The sequence below is a fragment of the Atractosteus spatula genome, chromosome 5 (assembly GCF_055471065.1).
Source record: "Atractosteus spatula isolate fAtrSpa1 chromosome 5, fAtrSpa1.hap1, whole genome shotgun sequence".
NCBI classification, from domain to species: domain Eukaryota; kingdom Metazoa; phylum Chordata; class Actinopteri; order Semionotiformes; family Lepisosteidae; genus Atractosteus; species Atractosteus spatula.
Window position 1 is genome coordinate 17815805 of NC_142710.1, and position 18979 is coordinate 17834783.

Here is an 18979-nt window from a genome sequence, read left to right on the forward strand (position 1 = left end):
ACTGGAATGGATTTAAATATCCAGTTTGTGGCTACCTCTGGATTACAACATAACTGCAAGAATAGGGGCAATACGTAGAGGACAGTTCTGTACACACTTACACATTTAGGATGAGAGGAGTTAAATAGCAAGTCCTGATGCCATCAAAACATTGGGGATGCAGTCCTTCTAGGTTTGCTGGATTTGCTTTGTAGATGGGTTTTTATTTTGTTTTGTTTCTTACAAAAGGGAAGCTACTGCTCATGTTTTTATTTTTGCTGTGATGTGCACTGATTGTGAATTTGGAGTCACGCTTGGAAAAACATGTCAAAATAACTGTACATACAGTTCTTAAATAAAATGTAAGAAACTACTACATTTCAATACTATGAGCTTTGTATAGAACGTAACTTGTACTGTCATGTCTGGAAGTATTGACACCCTTATTTACCAGCAAAACATGAATACTATTCCTTAAATACTTTATTAAAACGTAAATATGCTGTACATAGGCATATACATTCTTGTTGTATGAATTGAAGAATTTAGAGTCGTGGAGCAACATTTGGAATAAAAGCTAACACTCTACGAAACAGTCTACAAGTTGTGCTAAGCCCAAACATTAACGTATTATTAAGTATATAACTGTAAAGTGTAATTAATGACTAATTTACTTGATCTTTTTTATTTCAAACTCTGGCTGTACAGTATGTTGAGTGATGTTACATTTAGACACATTTGCTTGTAAAAAGTCTATAAATGTCCATATTCCTAATCACTGAAGATTCTTTGCTTTGGAAAGACTCACGGGAGAGCTAAGCAAAATTACAACGAAGATACTTCTCACCTGATTTTGTGAACACCTAACTATTTAACACTGTTAATTTCTGATCTACACAATACTGAGCTACTTCAATGGAACACATTAATTTCACCAAACCATTGTTTCTAAGAAGTACCAGAACAAAAATGCTTTAAGGACAAAATGAATGAACAATGCTTTGAGATTTATTAAGTTCAACGTGGAACACCTGTTTTTTTTTTCCTGTGGGTCCAGTGAACAGCAGGAGCACAGTGGCCTCCTGAGTCACTACAGCCAGCCAGCACGAGACCAGTAGGTGACGACACCTCTGCGTGAATGCACTGAAACACAGAGTGTTCTCTCCTACCACTTCAGATACATCTCAGGTGCAAGTCCACATTTACTAAGAGATCTTCACACTGTCTCTGTGTGTGCAAAGGGCTGACCTTTCACGTCTCTGCTCCACTGAGGATGTTGCTGATTTCACTGGAATTAACGCAGGATTTTCAAGAGACCTGCAATGTCTCTCTCCACTTCTTTAATGGGAGTGTTTAGCTCATACCTAGAATATAAGGACTGTTTTAGGATTATGATGATTATTTTTATTTGCTCCATATCGAGGTGGTTAGCACTGAAAAATAACTTACCACTTAACACCTTAGGAACTTAAAAAAAAATCATTTTAAATATACACTAACATTTTTATCTTCACCATTATGTGTTAAACAACTATATGGAATTCAATGATTTGCTAATTACCTATAATGAATAGAGATAGTAGGTATAGTGGTGGGTTGTATGGGGATATTTTCAGTTATTTGAATTTTATGTACGAAACATTGGCCACTGAAAACCGTTTCAAGCAGCTCACCTCTTATAAGGTACTCCATTAGCCAGGACCAGGAATTTTTCAAAGTTCCAGCGGATATCGTTCACTTTGATGGGAGACCAATAGAATTTTTTGGGTTCGCCAATAACTGGGTTGACACAGGGGCAGGAATCCTGCAGCACATCCATATGGAAATATAAAAGAAGGAAAACAATTTACAGCATAGGTTCTCATCTTTCTGCATTTTGGAATTGATTTCATTATTCTGGCAAATAAGATATGGAGTTTTGCTACCAAGCAACACTTTTGTTACAGTAATTTATAATATAGCAGCTTTACTTGATTCATTCGTGGATGTTTGTAGGTCTACATTTAGAAAGCTGTCTTCCGAGGGTAATTCTAAAAATATTAATGTGTAGCATTAAAATATGTGAAATGGCTTACTGTACCTTTAAAAATGTGAAGAGAGCATCCTCATCTACTCCATTCACTTCCACCTTGCTAAACACTGGGAACTTTGGCATAAATCCGCCACCTGGTCTTACGTACTTTAGCACATTCAATGTTTCATGATCTTCCTCTGAGAAGAGCAACAGAATATTGTGAAAAACACAGATGAAGCTTTCATTTAATACTCTTTAAACATTATTCTGCCACGTTATCCCTGAACATTCCAAGCTGAAATTTATTTATGATTCTTGTAAGCTTCTTGTACAAGGTTTGACACCCAATTACCTCTGCCAGCTATATGCATAACTATTGGAGATGGGCTGTATGTTAGCCATCAGGCTGTTCAAACCTGTTTCACATTCATATTAATGAATGAGAACATACACTCTTACTATATACTCTATTCAGTCACAAAAAAGGGTTTAATAGAACAGAGGCTACATCTTCAAAGGCAAATCAGCACTATAAACAGAATTATCAGTTGAGCTACTCTAGCAGGAACCAAGTACATGGACCATCGGAATATTTTTTGTAATACAAATTATTTCTTTCTTGCGTTCTTGGAACTGATGAAAAAATCTATTCAGTGCTGCTTTTGAAGTTGGATGACCTTTTTTTTTTACCATTTGTGTCAACCTCAAAACATCAAATCAGAACTACATTGACATTTTCCAGATTTGCACAAAACAGAAGGTATTCTGGAGCATGGAATGTACTTTAATGAAAACTGTTATTGTCTCTATACAAAACGTGAGACAGATCTTACCGGGCTCCTGCAGACCAAACTGGTTACAGGGGAATCCCAAAACAGTGAACAGGGTGTCAGCAAATATTTCCATGAGTGCATTCAATGCGTGATACTGTAGAATAAGCCAAAATATCAAAACAGAATTAAAGTGCACTCCATTCTGGGATACTAGGCAGGGAGGGTTCCTCAAAATAAAGACGACAAAATCAATGAATGTACCAAAAATAATTTACTAAAAGTAAACGTTAACTAAATGTACAATTAAGCAGAAAACAGACTGAATACCAGTGAACATAGTGCTGCATTTTCACCAAGCTAGCTAAGCAGAAATTGACTGAGTTGTAATGCTCTTCTGTTTTGGCACGAAGCTACAAAGACCTTAATTTTCTGGTTCCCATACTCACATGGGAAACAGAAGACATAATTACCTCAGCCACAGTTGACCCTCAGAAAGTGGCCACGTTGACGATGAGCAGCACCTTGCCCTCATAATTCCTGAGAGACAGCTGCTGGCCCTGGAGGGTCTGCACACTGAAATCGTACACGGATTGGCTTGCAGTCGTGGGGCACGGAGTCGGAGCCCTTGCTGGGAGAGACATCTCGCCCAGGAGAAAGCGCCCAGTGATCCATCGAGCTCCCCTCTCTTTATTTTTAGGTTTGTATCTGTCTGGTCAGCAGTTGCTCCGCATGACTGGCCCCATTATGCGTGTAGACAGAGGTGATTTGCCTGAGCCGTTATTTGTCCAAGCGTTTGTGTAGGCACGCGAATTTTATATGTCACATGCTCCAGTGTCTGTCTATGGACAGGTACTATGAATCTGTTCCTCTCGTAAATAAATAATTACCCATGGTCAGTGGTACAAATTATAGCATGGAACAAGGTCTTACCACTGGAATAACCCACACACGACCAGCAAAGCTAATTTCTTGTTTCAGCATACTGGTTTACGTGATTTTATCTTCATTGCATTACTACTTCTGTAAATATATATATAATACTTCGCTGAGTGCAGATTATCTGCATGCAGCCAAGCTACTGTGCATGTTCGTTTCTCACTCGTCAAAATACATATCATGGAGTACATGTGTGCAGTGGAAATAGAAATATTAAATTATGCTACGCTTGCATCTATTCCTTTCGAGTATCCCATAACATATGTCAACAGAACAAACTCTACGTAACTTTTGCGAACTTTTAATAAACCAATAAATATTGAATATCTGTGATTTATGAAAACACTTTAGAAAGAGGAACTATTAGCGTCAGAGGGTGTTTCCTCGAAATTACGGGAACAAAAACAGAGGAACACAGGAACCCGGAACGCTGTGCTTGCGGTTTCATTGTGCAACTGTGCGAAAGCCAAAGGTCCAGGCAGCAGGGGCGGCTTACAGAAATGGAAGGAGAGGAGGGTTGCAGGTAATTAGTAACCGACATTTTGGCAGTAGCTGTTGAATTTTTAGTGCACTCGTAACAACATAAACGATGTTTTTAATTCTGGATCGCAGCTTTGGAAAATTTTAAACGTTTAAGTTGAATACAAAATGTACAAGAATTATTTTTGATAGTGCTATGTATTGTGCTGTACGGATACACAAGTATAAAATATGTTTCTGTGTATTTCAAGTGCGATTGCTCGCAGCATTAATTGCATACTTTAAATAAGTCCATGGGAAAAACCAACAGGGATATCAGCTGCTGACACTGAAGCGATAAACATGGCTATAGACTTTTCCTTCGTCAGAGCACCTGAGGGAAATGTCTGTATTGATTTAGACGTTTCAAACAAACAAGAAAGAGTGAGAAAGTCGGAAGTGAGAGAACCATTAGTATACTTTATCTCAACGGGTAGTAGTGCCCATTCTTAAAAAGGGTGACAAGACTCAACAAAGTAATTACAGATCAATACGTCTTAATTTTATTACTTGTTAGGTCAAAGTCAAAACCAGTGGACCTCTTCAAAATGAGGCAGAGAACACGAATGGAAACTACAGGAAAGTACACTCAGAGGTGTCTTTGCCATGAATGTGAGCTTTGACACAGAGCACAAAGGAATAACCGTGCTGGCAGTTAGCGAGAGGGTGGGGCGATGGGGTGGGAGAATCAGGCAGGTCACAGATGACAACTGCCTCCGAACCAGCTGCTGCTCTGGGCACAGTGTCGAGGTGATATTTCTGTGTTGCCTCTCTTCTGAAGTGGAGGACCTCTCTCAGGGGCTGTCCTTTCACTGTTTAAGTCAGGAGTGTCTGATCCTGGTTCTCAAGCACCAGTCTGTATTATGAATCTTCTCACTTTACCTGCATTTTGAAGATTAGGAACACATGGAACACATGCAAGTTCTTGATGGATTAAACAAGTGATTTGTTCAATCAAGGGAACTTGGGTCCTTGAGGGCCAGAAAGTCTTCGGCCTTTTTCTTTTGAATTAATCTTGTTCGGTTTATCTCGGAAATTCAGAGATGACTGATTCAATGGTTATAAACCTATAAACCTGCTGGACAGGGCAGCTCCAGGAGCAGGGTTATTAAACAATCCAGGCCAAATGAAGCATTCAGGAGACATCATTGTAACACCCTAAGCTTCACAGTGTGTTAAGGAATTGGGTCTGTGCAGGTTCCTTCTGCTCAGCTGGGGAATGGGCCTGCTTCAGGTTAGTGGGGTTAAGCCCAAATCAACTCCAAACAAGCCAAGACAGGCTCCCCAGTGCAAAATATACACTAGTGCAGCAGTCCACTGTGGAGCCTAAAGGGGAGGCAGGAGAGTGACAACCCTCTGTCTTAAGTGGGGGGGACCTCATGGCTGAGCTATAACACTAATCCGAATGTTGGTGGGCAGAATGAATTGATCTCTCTCTCTGCAGGTGTCATCTCCTAGATTTGCCCTGGGAGGATGTGTTGGTCCCTCACATCTTTTGCTACCTTCCCCTGCGTCAGATAGTCAGACTGCAGAGAGTGAGCAAGCAGTTCCAAGCTCTCGTCCAGGTCCACCTGGCCAACTGTCGCACATTTGACCTCTCTCAGGTAAAGCCTTTGTGGATTTGGATTTTTGTAATGTGAAGGCGGGGCACTTTCGCAGTGGTCGCTGCTCTTCATATACGATTGTGTTTTAAGATTTAGCCTTTATTCTCAATTCTGGAAACAAAATAATATTGCTTTTAAAAAATGATATGTGATTATAAAGTGCCTTACGATATATATTGTAACATCTGTGCACATTTTATTTTGTCTACAAAATGAACAGCTCCAAATCTAGTGCAATTTTTAGACAACTAAACTTAAAGAGCACACTTTTTGATTGTTTAGAGGAACTTTAAATACTAACTCCTGTGATGTTTTGCTCCCTGACGTTTTCAGGTTGGACCTTCTATACCCAAGGAAGTGTTTTATACCATGCTCAGGGACAACAAAGTCCTGCAGAACCTGGCACTCCAGAACTGCTCTGGTTGGCTGACCGATAAGGAGCTGCTGCCAGTGATTGGCCAGAATCAGCACTTGCTACGGGTCGATCTGAGTGGCTGTGCCCGGCTGAGCCGCCACTCCCTGGTGGCCGTGTCCCTCACCTGCAGCCACTTGCAGCACCTGGGCCTGGCGCACTGTGAGTGGGTGGACAGTCTTTCCCTGCGCAGCCTTGCCGATCACTGTGGGGGATTGCAGTCCATAGACCTGACGGCTTGCCGGCAACTCAAAGATGAAGCCATCTGCTACCTGGCCAAAAAGTGTCCAAAGATAAGGTCGCTGTCAGTAGCGGTCAATGCCAACATCAGCGACATTTCTGTGCAGGAGGTGGCGAAGAACTGCAGAGAACTGGTACAGCTGGACCTTACAGGCTGTCTTCGGGTTAGGAATGACTCCATCAGGTACTAGAGATTTTACAGGATATTTCAACATTTATTAATACATATGCAATATAGTGATGGTTTTAAATCAGTATTCAATCCTGATTGGTATGTGCATATAAACCTGATAACACTATCGGTAAAGAGTAATGCATGGTTTGAAGTATTGGTCCAGAGAAGTGCCATCTTGGATAACGCTAATGATGTATAGTTGAATATTTACAGGTATACACAGGGAGTTCTCCTCGATTTCAGCTTGCTTGATTTTGTGTTTTCTATTTGGTCTCCGCCTGCCTGTTTAAACACCTTTCAAAAAGTTTCTACTGCTCAGACATCTCATGCTGCCCCAGGTTTACAACCTGAGAACTTGAGAACTGCTAAAACCTATTACAAAAGACTCTGTAGGGAAGCGGGTTTATTATAGTTAAAGAAAGCAGACCAACCTTACTGAATTTGAATGACTTAATCTTACATCACTATAAAGGTGTAGTTGCTTGCAAGCTGTAGCAATCTTGCATTAGCTGTTGCATGTTCTTTAAACTGGTCCTAAGCTAGAATTCCTTTTGCGAAAGGCAAGGTGTTATGTGAGGGATTTTGGGGGAAGTTGAAATACAGCAGTAAAGGTGGCGCTTGAAATAGCCTTTTCTTTTTCTGGACGCTGAGGAGAAACACTGTGGAAAGGTCTTGTGTTGTGCCTGCAGGATGGTTGCAGAATACTGTCCGAAGCTGCAGTCTCTGAAGGTGAACCACTGCCACAATGTGACGGAGTCCAGTTTAGGCCTCCTGCGGAATAGGAATGTGCAGATCGATGTGGAGCCGCCCCTGCAGAGAGCTCTGGTTCTGCTGCAAGATGTAGTTGGATTTGCACCTTTCGTCAATCCTCAAATCTAGGCAAAGATCTCCAGCACCATTCAGCTTTTCAATCTCCAGATAGTGCACAGGTATGATTTACACTACATGAACCCTAAAGATGTACGCTGCCTGGTGCTTGTAAGATACAGAATCTGTGGTCAGTGCCATAACATTGGTTGCTTTTAATCTGTATAAAAGAGGAGAAACCACAAGCTTAAAAATAGGCACAGCACCATGCAAGTATTGTCACTTTCATGACTTTGTGGGTTTGCGCATTAATTTATATTTCTTAAGAGGTGACACAATATATATTTTTATTACAGGGCACAAAATTCACTCACATGTTGGTACACCACAAAAAAAATCCACATTATAATAAGTTTAAAAAATACAAAATAGAGAAATTAACTCAAATACTTGTGCTGCAGTTAATATGACTCAATTTTAAACTAAGGATCACTGTTTAAAAACATGCAAAACAATTGAATATTAAGCAGTGCAACTGTACTTAATACTACTGAAACATGTCAAAAAAACAAATCTACTGTAGTAAGGAGAGGATGCAGGATAAACACACTACACTGAAAGGAAACAGTAAAAGTAACATTATTAACATGAAGAAAAAAATCTCAAGAACAAAAGTTGTTTTTTTTAAATGAAAATCTGTCTGGTACCCCAAATGTCTGAGTTATTCAATATTGTTACAGAGACTGTTTTACACAAATGGAAAAATGGCATAATAATGTTTTGTGTTTCAGCAGGACCTTACTTTGGATTATCAATCATAAATTACAGTATTAATTGCTATAGAAGTCTTTGATGTCTAACTGCTTAGTGTGGTACTAGCAGAAATTGTGCCTTTTGGTAACTTCGTAAGCTGTGCTTATCTGTTGAGTTAATGGCATTGACAAGAGCTACAGAGTTATTTTTGTCACTGAGAAATGTAATATTGCCATATACTATTGTGCAGTAGTGCAGGTCGGTAAAAAAAAAATTGTGATGCGTTTCACAAAGGCATCAAAAGATTTACTTAAAACTAATGTAAACAGGTCAGTTACACAAAACCCCAGCTCCCCCAGTCACACATAATAGACAGTACTTGGTGGGTTTTCCCTTGGCTGACAGAGAAAAGGGGAAATGTCCATTCAAAATGACAGGGACGGAACAGGCCAAGTGGTCCAAGTCTTGGCATTGCCTAGGCCTTGGCCTGACCCCAACTGGATGAGTCAAAGACCAGCCAATAATACTGCAATATAAAGTAAAAAAATGACTCCTGTAAGCTATACGGAGCGGATGTCGGAAAATGAGCCATTCCCTGGGACTGGGAATTGCTATGCTGGAGTAGACCTGGATCTGCTACCCTGTCTTGTGCTCAGGACAAATCCTTTCAAACTGTTTCAGTGTATGACTTGATTAAAAAAATAGACACCGTGCACTTTTCCAGTATTTTAGAAGAACCGTGCACACTTGGTGAAAGGCATTTCCTTCCCACAGTACAGAGTCCTGAGAAATGACTTTCCTCAGAGGACTACAGTGAGAAGATCACTTTTTTGAATACCAGAGTCATGTAATATATATGGTATGATCTACCACAGAATGAAGTATTGGATGCCCGGTGTGTTCTGTGATTCCACATTGATGCATGTCAGGAGATAGTCGGCCACCTTCATTAGCGATGTAAGAATGTAGAGAGGATAAGACGTTTGAAAATTGCAGACAGGCCTGCATGGAAGACAATGTTCAGAAGACAAGGTGACAGCGTCCCTAGGATCCTCAGGGCCATTGAGCTGCTAGTAACTAAACAAGCATGCAGGTTTAATTACCTCCTCTCTGTTATAGTACAAGATATTGGACTTATATGATGTAGCCATTTTCCTTCACGATCTGGGAGATTGACATCCTCTCATGTACACCCTGCTAACTGCCTTTACACATGTTCAATGCTTCTACCCAGTAGAAATGTATTATACTTTATTAAGATTAATGATCAAATTCTATTTTTTTATTTTAAATTATTTGAGTAAAGTATAAAATTCAGTTTACCCTGAAAAACCCTTAGCACTGTTTTGGGGACATCTAGTAGTAAAACATGAATTTAAATGCACGGCAGTGCCAAAGATATCTGCAGTAGATATCTCAAACTTAAACCTAAAAATGAACCGTAAGGATCTAAATGCATCAGTGTAAAAAACTGACCTCAGTGAAAACATAAAACAAGAAGAGAGCCAGCTCATCCCTTCAGGAGTGCGGTCTTGGTCCAGGTTTTGTGGTTTTGGTTGCTGTATGGACACTTTCAGACCTTAGCTGACCCCCTCAATTCAGACGAAGCAAAACAACGTGGAAAAACCAGACTGCTACCTAACTTCTACAGGACCCACCTGGGGACACCTGGAAATGCTACACAAAAGCATCACTTTTTGTTTTCTTCGGGATATGGAGCTACAGTCGAGGAGGCCGGGGCAGAGTCAGTGGAATCTGTATTTACGGGCAGGTTTGAGGCTGATATAGGTTTTCTTCATTTCCTCACTCTCCTCTTTCTTGACTTGCTGGTATCGCTCGCCCTTGGTGGTCACCACCTGGTTACCATGGTATCGAATCAGCTTCTTCGGAGCCTGTACACAGGAGACACCGAGATGATCTGGTGCAGAACAGTGTACACTTTGAAAGACTTGCCAAGCTGAAATGTTGAGTTTTTTTCTATGTATAAAGAAGGTACAAACTCACATTCATTTTGATCCTAAAACATCACCTGGAGTTTCTACAATTCAAGGTCTACATATCAGCCAAACAAAAACCTGCACAATTCACAGAGGTGTCAGAACAACTAACTAAACAGTTTTCAACACAAGGACCTACTGATCAGTAGCACAACACGTACCACACATAACAGCTTTTCTGTGTAACAGCACAAATACCAATGCCAGATTACTCTTTTTCTGCATATTTACTTTCTATGAAAGTCTATTGCCCTTTGTTTTTTCAAATTAAGTATCAGTGTACTATAGTTAAATGTTAAACATATCAATACAGAATAACCACAGCCGTCTTTCACTATGAGAAGATATTTTATAATTTGCCGGTAGCTTCCACGTAGATTACTTAATTATCCCTTGGAGAAGACTGATTGACATCTTGAGGTTTTTGGAATGAAAACCAAGCTATTAAACTTCACATTCACCCTTGAATTACAGAGAGCCTTAATCGTGATTTATGAGATGTCTCTTATGCTTAAATTCAAAAAACGCCATCTTTGTTTTTTTTTCTTTCCAGACAGCAAATGGGCTTACCTCCTTAGGTGTAACAGGCCTGTGAATTTTCTTATCTTCCTCACTGTCCACTAACATATACCTAAAAGAGGAACAGTAAGAGCTTTCTGAATATATACAGGCTGCAAAGACATCATTCTAGATACAAAACAACGATCACAGAAAACACTTTTTTTTCCACATTAGGTCTATTTCTCCAGTGGATGTCTACACCTTCCTCCACCAGGGATGAAAAGATACATGGTCTCCAGCCAAATCTTAAAAGGAGCGCAAAATACATTTAGATGTAGGCAGTTTAAAACAAATTGTGTTTTGGAATCAGAATAAAGACAAGATGCCCGAGATACAAGTCTAAACTAAACTGATATTGTATTTGCATCGCTGTTTAAATATTTTCTTGTTATCCAATCATCACTCTAATCCGTGAAATCAATTTCATATAAACTTTAGAGTGAAAATACATGGTTGAACTGGGACTCACTTCTCCAGAATGCTTGCTTTCAGCTTCTCATCAGGTTGTGGAGGAGCCGTTTTACAACGGTTTACCTGCAAATATAAAAAGGGTGAATGCTACTCACAAAACTGCAGTTTTAAAATGTTTTTTTTTCTCTGTTTCCAGGTTATCTGAAGATCTGTAAATGAATCCATTTCAAAGATGAGAAACACCGTGTGCTGGCACATTCGTAGAGCACTTCTGTGTTGAAGATACTTTTCCAGAGTATTGTCAAACCTTTTGAGCACTCAGTCTTAGAAGTTAAATATACTGACTTCTAAACTAAACTGACTGAATTATGATAAAGTATGTACCTTGTACAGCGGCTTATATTAGAGGACTGCAGCACTCTTACACAGCGGGTACAATGTGTTTCTGTACCAAAATGAACATTTCCATGGCTCATCACACACTAATATTGTTGTACTTTGAGTTTCATATAATTAGCTTTTAGTTCTAAAGTTTACAAGCTGAGCTAGGGACAAGCTCATGTAAGCTTAACTCTTGGAACTACGTCTTGACAGTTATTTCTGCCATGAAGGAAGAGGCTTCTGAAAAAACTAGAAGCTGACATTTTATGAAACAAGCATGCACATGATATGTGCTCCACAACTTTTTAACTCCAGACAGAATCTGTTTCTCTAAAGGTGTTACAAAGTTAATTATTTATAAACTGCTGAAATTCAAATAAAAAGAAATTGTTTGCATTTCCACACATGATACGTTTGTGTCAAGAAAGCAGACAGCCTTACACCTTTCTCTCTTCACTGAAAATGTTACAAATGCAAATTTAACTATGATTTTTCTTTAAAACTTAATTTCCATTACCCTGGATGGCTATATCTCGACAGAACTTATTATAATGAATCCTCTCATTGCTGTAAAATTAAGTAAAGGTCACAATACCCATATTAAATAGCAAGCTTGCATCTGTAAGTGTTTGAACTGTATGGATTCTGAAAGTGAGTTTTCAGTTATTGACAATCACACATGCTTTTAGGTTTTAGTAAAAATATATATATACTTATTTATAGTACAAAAACAGTGGCATATTTAGCATGTATTAATAACTTAAGTGGTTAAAACCTTATTCTTATTTGGTAAAGGTGCAAAGTGGTCCATTTAAAAAAATAACTGTTTTGTATGGTTTGTAGATAATTAGAAAACTAAGTACAAATCTAAATTGCTATGTAAGAATGAGCTCTACAAGGGAAAAAAAATATTTTTTTTGAACAGAAAGCACATTAATGACTTAGGATGACAATTAAGCCTTTTTAAAATGACACAAATGACTAATTATTTAAAAAACTTCCCACTGCAGAGAAGCAATGCATCTAATTTATGCTTGAAACATCTTATACAATAATGAGATCACCGGCTTAGAATGATGATCATTACATTCACAAGGCAAGCTGAAAAAAAGTAATGTGCTTAGAAAGGGTTCTGCTCAGCCATGACAAAACTTCAGTAAAGAACAAAAGGAGAGTGAATTTCTAAAAATTAGCAAAGGACAAATGTTTGTTTGATAAAAATAACAGAAGGAGATTTCGGTCTTCATGCACTTCATCATACGCAGTAGAAGAGTGAAAAGGGGGGATTTGCTTTAAGAGTTTTGTTTTTAAAAACACATTGAATGCCAAATGGGAGGAGCTGTTGAAGATGTGGCCTCTGTACCTGCTTTACCTTGAGAGGAGGAGTCTGGCTGAGCTGCACATCACCCTCTACGATGAGCCGGACAGCCTCCTCCATGTCCCACTTGGCGATGGACAGGGCGCTCCTGGCTTCGGTCACGCTGCACTTTGGGAACATCTCCACAAGGAGGCGCACTTGGCTGTCCCCGTCGTTCATGGAATCCTGAACGCCAAAGAGTACAAAACTGCATCCGCTGCTGCACAGGTTTGTGTCTTCACCTTTGGACTACTTAAATACTTTAAGGACTTAAGGGACATTTTAAATCCACTAGCTAGTTGTCTGTATTTTTCTGTAGTCCAGCACATGGAAGTTTTGATTTTATCCAGGTGTAAATTCTTTTGTTTTTTAGTGTTTCCTTTTCAGTATTTAATGGTAGTTAATCTGAAAAAATAAAGAGATACCGTGGCTGTAGCGCCCTCTGCTGGTGCTGAGAAGTAGTGTTCGCTGCTCGAAGCTGTGTCTTTACTGCAAGGGCTGTCTTGAGATGATGAAGCCCCTCCTGGAGTCTTTGGGGGGCTGTTAGCTTTTTCATGGCAAGGAAAATACACAGAGAAAAAATATGTAAAGGATCAATTACACAAATTCCATTCCTTTTTAAAAACAATGACCATTTCTTCCACGGAAAGCAAGGTGAGAACTCTGTGTTGCTTTTCAAGTTGTTTTGAAGAGCACTGCATTTATTTATAACACTGCTCAGATTTAAAACCACAGAGCACAGGCCTTAATGACTCCCAGTCTCAGTTTTACTACAGGAGAATTTAAGATGCATTTTGTGGCATGCTTAACAGACTACACCCCTTGATTATGTACTTAATGTACCATGTTTTCACCTTGAAATTATTAAAGCCGGGGTTTCAATCATTACAAAAATCCTAAAGTGTACAGCCTTTAGTCTTCACTGTAGTAGATACTGCATAATTCAGCAGACCCCTTTACCAGCACCATTTAATTAGCTTTAAGAAAGCATTAAAGTCTCCTTAACAAAATTGCAAAGTAATTGTATTTACAAATTGGCTTTGAAACAACACATAGGTAATTTTAACACTTACACTTTGCTTTATGAATTTACTTCTTTTAATTATAGCTCCCATCATTTTGATGAAAAAAACAACAAAATTCTATTAGGCATATGTTGTAACATGTACCCAAGAAAATATATAGCTGTATTTTCACCTTTAAAAGGTGCTAATGTAATTGTCCGGAACTGCATAACATATGTAAAAGGACTGTGGTTTTAATGTTCAGTGGAAATTCTCAACAGTTCATTAACAGCTTAACAATAAAACAGTTCAATACCTCGGTTCCGGGCTGTAGCTAGACGTGTTGCCAGGCTAAACATCATCTCACAGACTTTCACACTACAGAAAGAATGAGGGGGAAATATGCTAATGTTAACTGGATAATAATATTCACCTTTATTGACAAAAATGAGTTGGCATGCTGCCTGATTGATTTCTGGGAAGCAGTATGACCTTAAAACTCAAGACCCCGCAGGTCTGGAGCTCCAGCTGTGCTCTTTGACAGCTGAGGCCAAGGTTACCTTGCCTCACAACACTGGGTTCGCAGACACGACGTTCAGGCCTGGAGCCGTGTTGGGGTGGCCCTTTAGACCTGCTGTGTGAAAATGTGAAAATGTCTTCTTTTTTTTACTCTTTTGAAAACCCTGCTTCCAGACCAGCACCAACATGAACGCCAAGAGAAGCAGAAGTAGAAACGAAGAGATGAACACTGCAGGCGAATCCTTTACATAGTGGCTGATGCCGGTATACTTCTAGGAATGGACGGATGAAGTTCGTGGTCCAGTCTACTATGAGCGACCACACAAGCAAGTTGGGCTTAATGGCTTCCCTTCTAAACTCATTATGCCTGGCAGCAGTGAACATATGAAGAGTTGAGAGAATGGGAGAAGGCCATTAATCCCACAGAGCCTGCCTGGTAGTAGTTATCTAAGGACCTCGTCCAGCCATTTCTTGAAAGAGCACCGGGTAGCTTATTCCATCCTCCCACAACCCTAAACTGCATGAAGAAGTGCCTTCTGTTCTTGGTGTTAAATGGTACTTCCAGCGTATTCACAGTGTAATGCAGGATGCTGCACGTGAAAGTCTACATTCACCAGTCGAAATGATTACCAGTGAAGAGAATTAACAGCAGGGATAGAAAAGGACAAAGCTGCAGGTCCCACATTGGTAGAAAACAAGCAAATGACCACAAAGGCTGTATATTACACTTTCTGAGGCAAAGACCATTCCGATACATCTCAGAGAAGAAACTGTGAGGAAATGGGTCACTCTTTGCCTTATGCCATTTTTAGAAAGCAAAACAAGATCATAAACAGACTGTTGTTCTGTTCTTGAGCCACTAAAAGACAGTTTGCCAAACCTTTCTCCTAACAGCAAGCATGTGTGATGTACTACAAATGGAGAATCAGTGTCCATTCAATGGCTGTATGATGCATTACTGAATTAGCTGTACTGTAATAAGTCTTGGCAGAGCTTAGCTAGATGTAACACATCATCACAACTGCATGCACAACAACATGTTCAAGTTTAAAGATGACAAAGTTTCGGTTTTCAGATCAACTGCAGAGCCGACAGAGAACGTTCTCTAGGGCTCCCCCTACCTGTCCACCTCGGCAAAGCCAGGAATGTACGCCTCCAGCATTTCCACAAAGACCTCTACGTCGAAGTTCTCCTCCACACTCTCCTGAGAGCCCAGGTCTTCCAGGACCCCCGTGATGTAGGAGAGAATGACATCATCCAGCGTGCTGAGGATGACGGGAGGCAAAAAAAAGAAAAGCCTGAGTTTGAGACATTCTGTCAGACTAAACCAACAGTGCACCTGAAGCACAGTTTTTCCTGTTGTGCTATCTGACAAAGTAACATTTTCAGCTTTAGAAGTTAATGCAAAGATTACACAGTACAGTACTCTGCCACAGTCAGGACATACTACTATTACATACTTTGGTCTGGAATAGTAGTAATGCTGGAAAAGTCTGTGAAGATCCCAGAGCGCAATGCTTACCTCAGGTCAGCATTGGGGATGTGGGACTGGATGAACTCGTACAGGGCCTCTTCAATTATTTTATTGGCATCCATTTCACACCCTCCAAACTGCAAACAAACACACAAATGGCTGACTTGCTCCTCTGCTTTGATCAATTTCTCCAGTGTAAAGACATCCTCATTTACAGCAGTTTCCATCACCTGAATTCCCAGAATTACAAACCTGTGCTTAGATGTTATATATTTAAAGAGCTTGTTTATGGGGAGGGTGGGAAGTATTTCTGGTGTCCAGTCTCTGAATTACAGTACTCTGCACAGCACTTACATGGGTTAAAGCACTGTAACATACTGCACACCACAAAAACTCTCTGAAGTCTTTTTTTGGAATGAAATGAAATCTAAAACCCTACTCAATAATTCTCCAAATACTAATATTAGCATTAATGTTATACACTAGATGGACTGGTGCCCTTCCATGAAAAGTGAATCTCACTCCCAAGTTCAGATTTACGCGTTTCTCTTTTTTTGTACTCAAATACACCATCATGCAACTTCATAGACAACAAGTACAAGACACGTATTCATTGTTAAAAAAGCAAAAGGGCAGAGTTATCATTTCCAATGCATGTCATGGGAATTTCAGGTAACTTGAGATGACAAAAATCACGAAAGGCGCTATATAACATAAAGATTAGCTTTCTGTACTTCCTTGCAATGCCTCTGACGAAATCCGCTGCAGATAATTCAGGAGAAGATGATAATATCGACGTGTCTGTAAAACTGCCGAGTAATCTATGATAGATAATTGTGCTTAAAAAACAGAACACTAAAAATGAAAAGAGGCGATGGTATATTTTGCACCAAGTAACAACCTTTCCTATGTTTGATATCAACCTCACATATTGAAGAGAGTTAATTGTGTAGCTAAACGGTGCATTTTAGCATTCGAAACGTGCAAACTGAGCATGAGAGGCAGAACTCATTCTCAATGGACACTTAATCATGCGTGAAAATAAAACCGGATCCCTACAAACGATTGTCCAAATATAACATTTCAGAGAAACAAACGACAGCTATAGAAAACAATTCTAGGTTATTAAACAGACTGAGCAAATGGTGCTTGTTTAGTTGCTAAGACCAAGATAAATTATCTATAAATTTCCTTATGCGCCTCCTGCAACAGAGGCATCTACATTGCAAATACTCGCCTCGTTGCTACGAATCCACACGCTCGGAAAAAATGTAAACAACTCACTTAAAAAAGAAGGCGATATTGTTGTTGTTGTTTTTTTAATCCACCTTATAAAACAAAATTAATATGTTAAAATCAATTATCGTTTATCATTTTTTACGGCCAAATTATCCGTGCCATCAGGAAAAAAATGCGTGTTTACAGCAAAGACCTAGCCCGCCGTCTTCCTTGTTTAAAACGTCTGACATCACTTCCCTCCCTAGTACCAGCATCTCGACTGCCATAGCCATGTGTCAGAGGGCGCCCCCTGTCGGTAATGTGCTTGTTTGTTGTTGTTGTTGTTGTTGTCCCAGTCCTGTCGGTCGCCGGTTGTGGCAAGATGAATTCACTATCAAGGACGCACAAGCTAACAATCAGTCGTAATGCATGCGTATCCTTTAAAAATAAATATGAAAATACGCATTTGCAGAAAAATATCACATTCCTGCCGATTCTAAAACGAACTAGTCTAATGCAATGCTGGAAAAGGCATTTTGAGACTCAAAGTACATGAAAAAAACTATCAGTTCCTACCCTGCCGCAAAAGCACTACAGATATTTGTTTTTCACCAAATAGCTTGTATTATTCTCTCTGCACACAAAAAATAAAAAATAAAACAGGAAGAAAACATTTTTGGCAAAGCTTTGAATGAACAGACATGGACTGAAGCTAGGGAGGGAGGAGGGCCTATTTAAAAACCTGGCAGTGCTGGCTTTAAATCTTCCCATTCAAATATTTATAATGGCCTGGATGTTCATACAGATAAGACAGCCACAGTATCATTTACGTGCTGTGTTGTGTGACAACCTAATATGGAAAGAAACATGGCTGATAAGGGTAGATTAGATTTTAGACTTGGATTTCATGGGTTTGAGATGAGAATCTTGGATCATTTGCTCATTATGTATTAGCTTACGTTTATGTGTTTTTGATGACTGCTGTTCAAAGCCAAGACAGAGGAGCCATGTGATTAAATCAACCACTGCCTTGGGTAATTGGAACTCTCCATTGATTGTTTATTTTACACTGTTTAATCTTGCATATGTATTGCCTCATTTTAACTGTCCTATAACAGGCTCGACTCTGTATAGATCTTAGAAATAATTTCCCTTGATAACTGTACAGTCAGGTGAAGTACAAACTGTTAGGGGAAGAGGAATATATTGTGGTTAAATATACTGTACTTATACAGCAGTAGATATGCAAACACTTCACTGTATACAATATGTGCGTATTTATCCTGATGTACAATACAATTTAAACAATTATTATGTATTCTGCATCAATAGCTTACTAGGTAAAGTCGTACTGCTGTTTACAACTTTAAATACTGAGCAGGTAGAAACAATATGTTGATTTGAGCAGCATTGTGCCTTTAGAGAACACAACACTGAACCCAAGTCATTTGGTTTCCGATAAACACAAGGTGCTTGGTGTTTAGTATTTAATGCGAGTTAAAATTGCCAATGTGAGTTTAGGATCCTTATAGATAGCCATTCAAAAAGATGCAATTTGAATGAATACAAGAACAGCATACAATATGGTCAAACCCAACTTTATAATGAAGATCCCCGGGGCGGCTAACTGCAAGATTGAGCATCACCTGTGAAAATATCAGTTTGCTTTAACAGACTTGCAGACAAGTCCAGAAAAACCAGGGAACTGATCCATCTTCATTTTCAGACAGCAGTGCCAGAAATGAGGGAAGGTTTAGGAAGAAATAAACTATACATCAGTAGAATGACATGAGCTTGCCATCTTCTGCGGCCAGGGGATAGAGGTAGCAGGGCAAGTTGTGGAGT

General features: G+C 39.5%; 3 protein-coding genes across 5 annotated transcripts; 1 reads left to right on the forward strand and 2 right to left on the reverse strand.

Moving 5' to 3' along the window:
* Positions 1-438: 438 nt before the first annotated feature.
* On the reverse strand, positions 439-3435 carry gpx9 (glutathione peroxidase 9). The gene is made up of 5 exons (XM_088917493.1): positions 3237-3435; positions 2827-2920; positions 2060-2190; positions 1653-1783; positions 439-1343 (listed from the first exon to the last, which is right to left on the reverse strand). The coding sequence occupies exons 1-5, from the start codon at positions 3405-3407 to the stop codon at positions 1274-1276; spliced, it is 597 nt and encodes a 198-aa protein (XP_088773619.1). The 5' UTR covers positions 3408-3435; the 3' UTR covers positions 439-1273.
* A 719-nt stretch (positions 3436-4154) lies between these two features.
* On the forward strand, positions 4155-11964 carry fbxl15 (F-box and leucine-rich repeat protein 15). The gene is made up of 5 exons (XM_088917128.1): positions 4155-4225; positions 5666-5825; positions 6159-6661; positions 7342-7581; positions 11378-11964. The coding sequence occupies exons 1-4, from the start codon at positions 4203-4205 to the stop codon at positions 7529-7531; spliced, it is 876 nt and encodes a 291-aa protein (XP_088773254.1). The 5' UTR covers positions 4155-4202; the 3' UTR covers positions 7532-7581; positions 11378-11964.
* cuedc2 (CUE domain containing 2) lies at positions 7757-17397 on the reverse strand. 3 transcript variants are annotated; one of them, XM_088917131.1, is made up of 9 exons: positions 17201-17397; positions 15965-16053; positions 15564-15707; positions 14240-14301; positions 13345-13466; positions 12935-13105; positions 11240-11304; positions 10780-10840; positions 7757-10104 (listed from the first exon to the last, which is right to left on the reverse strand). In XM_088917131.1, the coding sequence occupies exons 2-9, from the start codon at positions 16036-16038 to the stop codon at positions 9958-9960; spliced, it is 846 nt and encodes a 281-aa protein (XP_088773257.1). In that variant the 5' UTR covers positions 16039-16053; positions 17201-17397; the 3' UTR covers positions 7757-9957. The 3 variants fall into 3 exon arrangements, with proteins under 3 accessions (XP_088773257.1, XP_088773255.1, XP_088773256.1); XM_088917129.1 differs by having other exon boundaries at positions 12926-13105; XM_088917130.1 differs by lacking the exon at positions 17201-17397 and adding an exon at positions 16651-16689 and having other exon boundaries at positions 12926-13105.
* Between the last annotated feature and the right edge of the window lie 1582 nt (positions 17398-18979).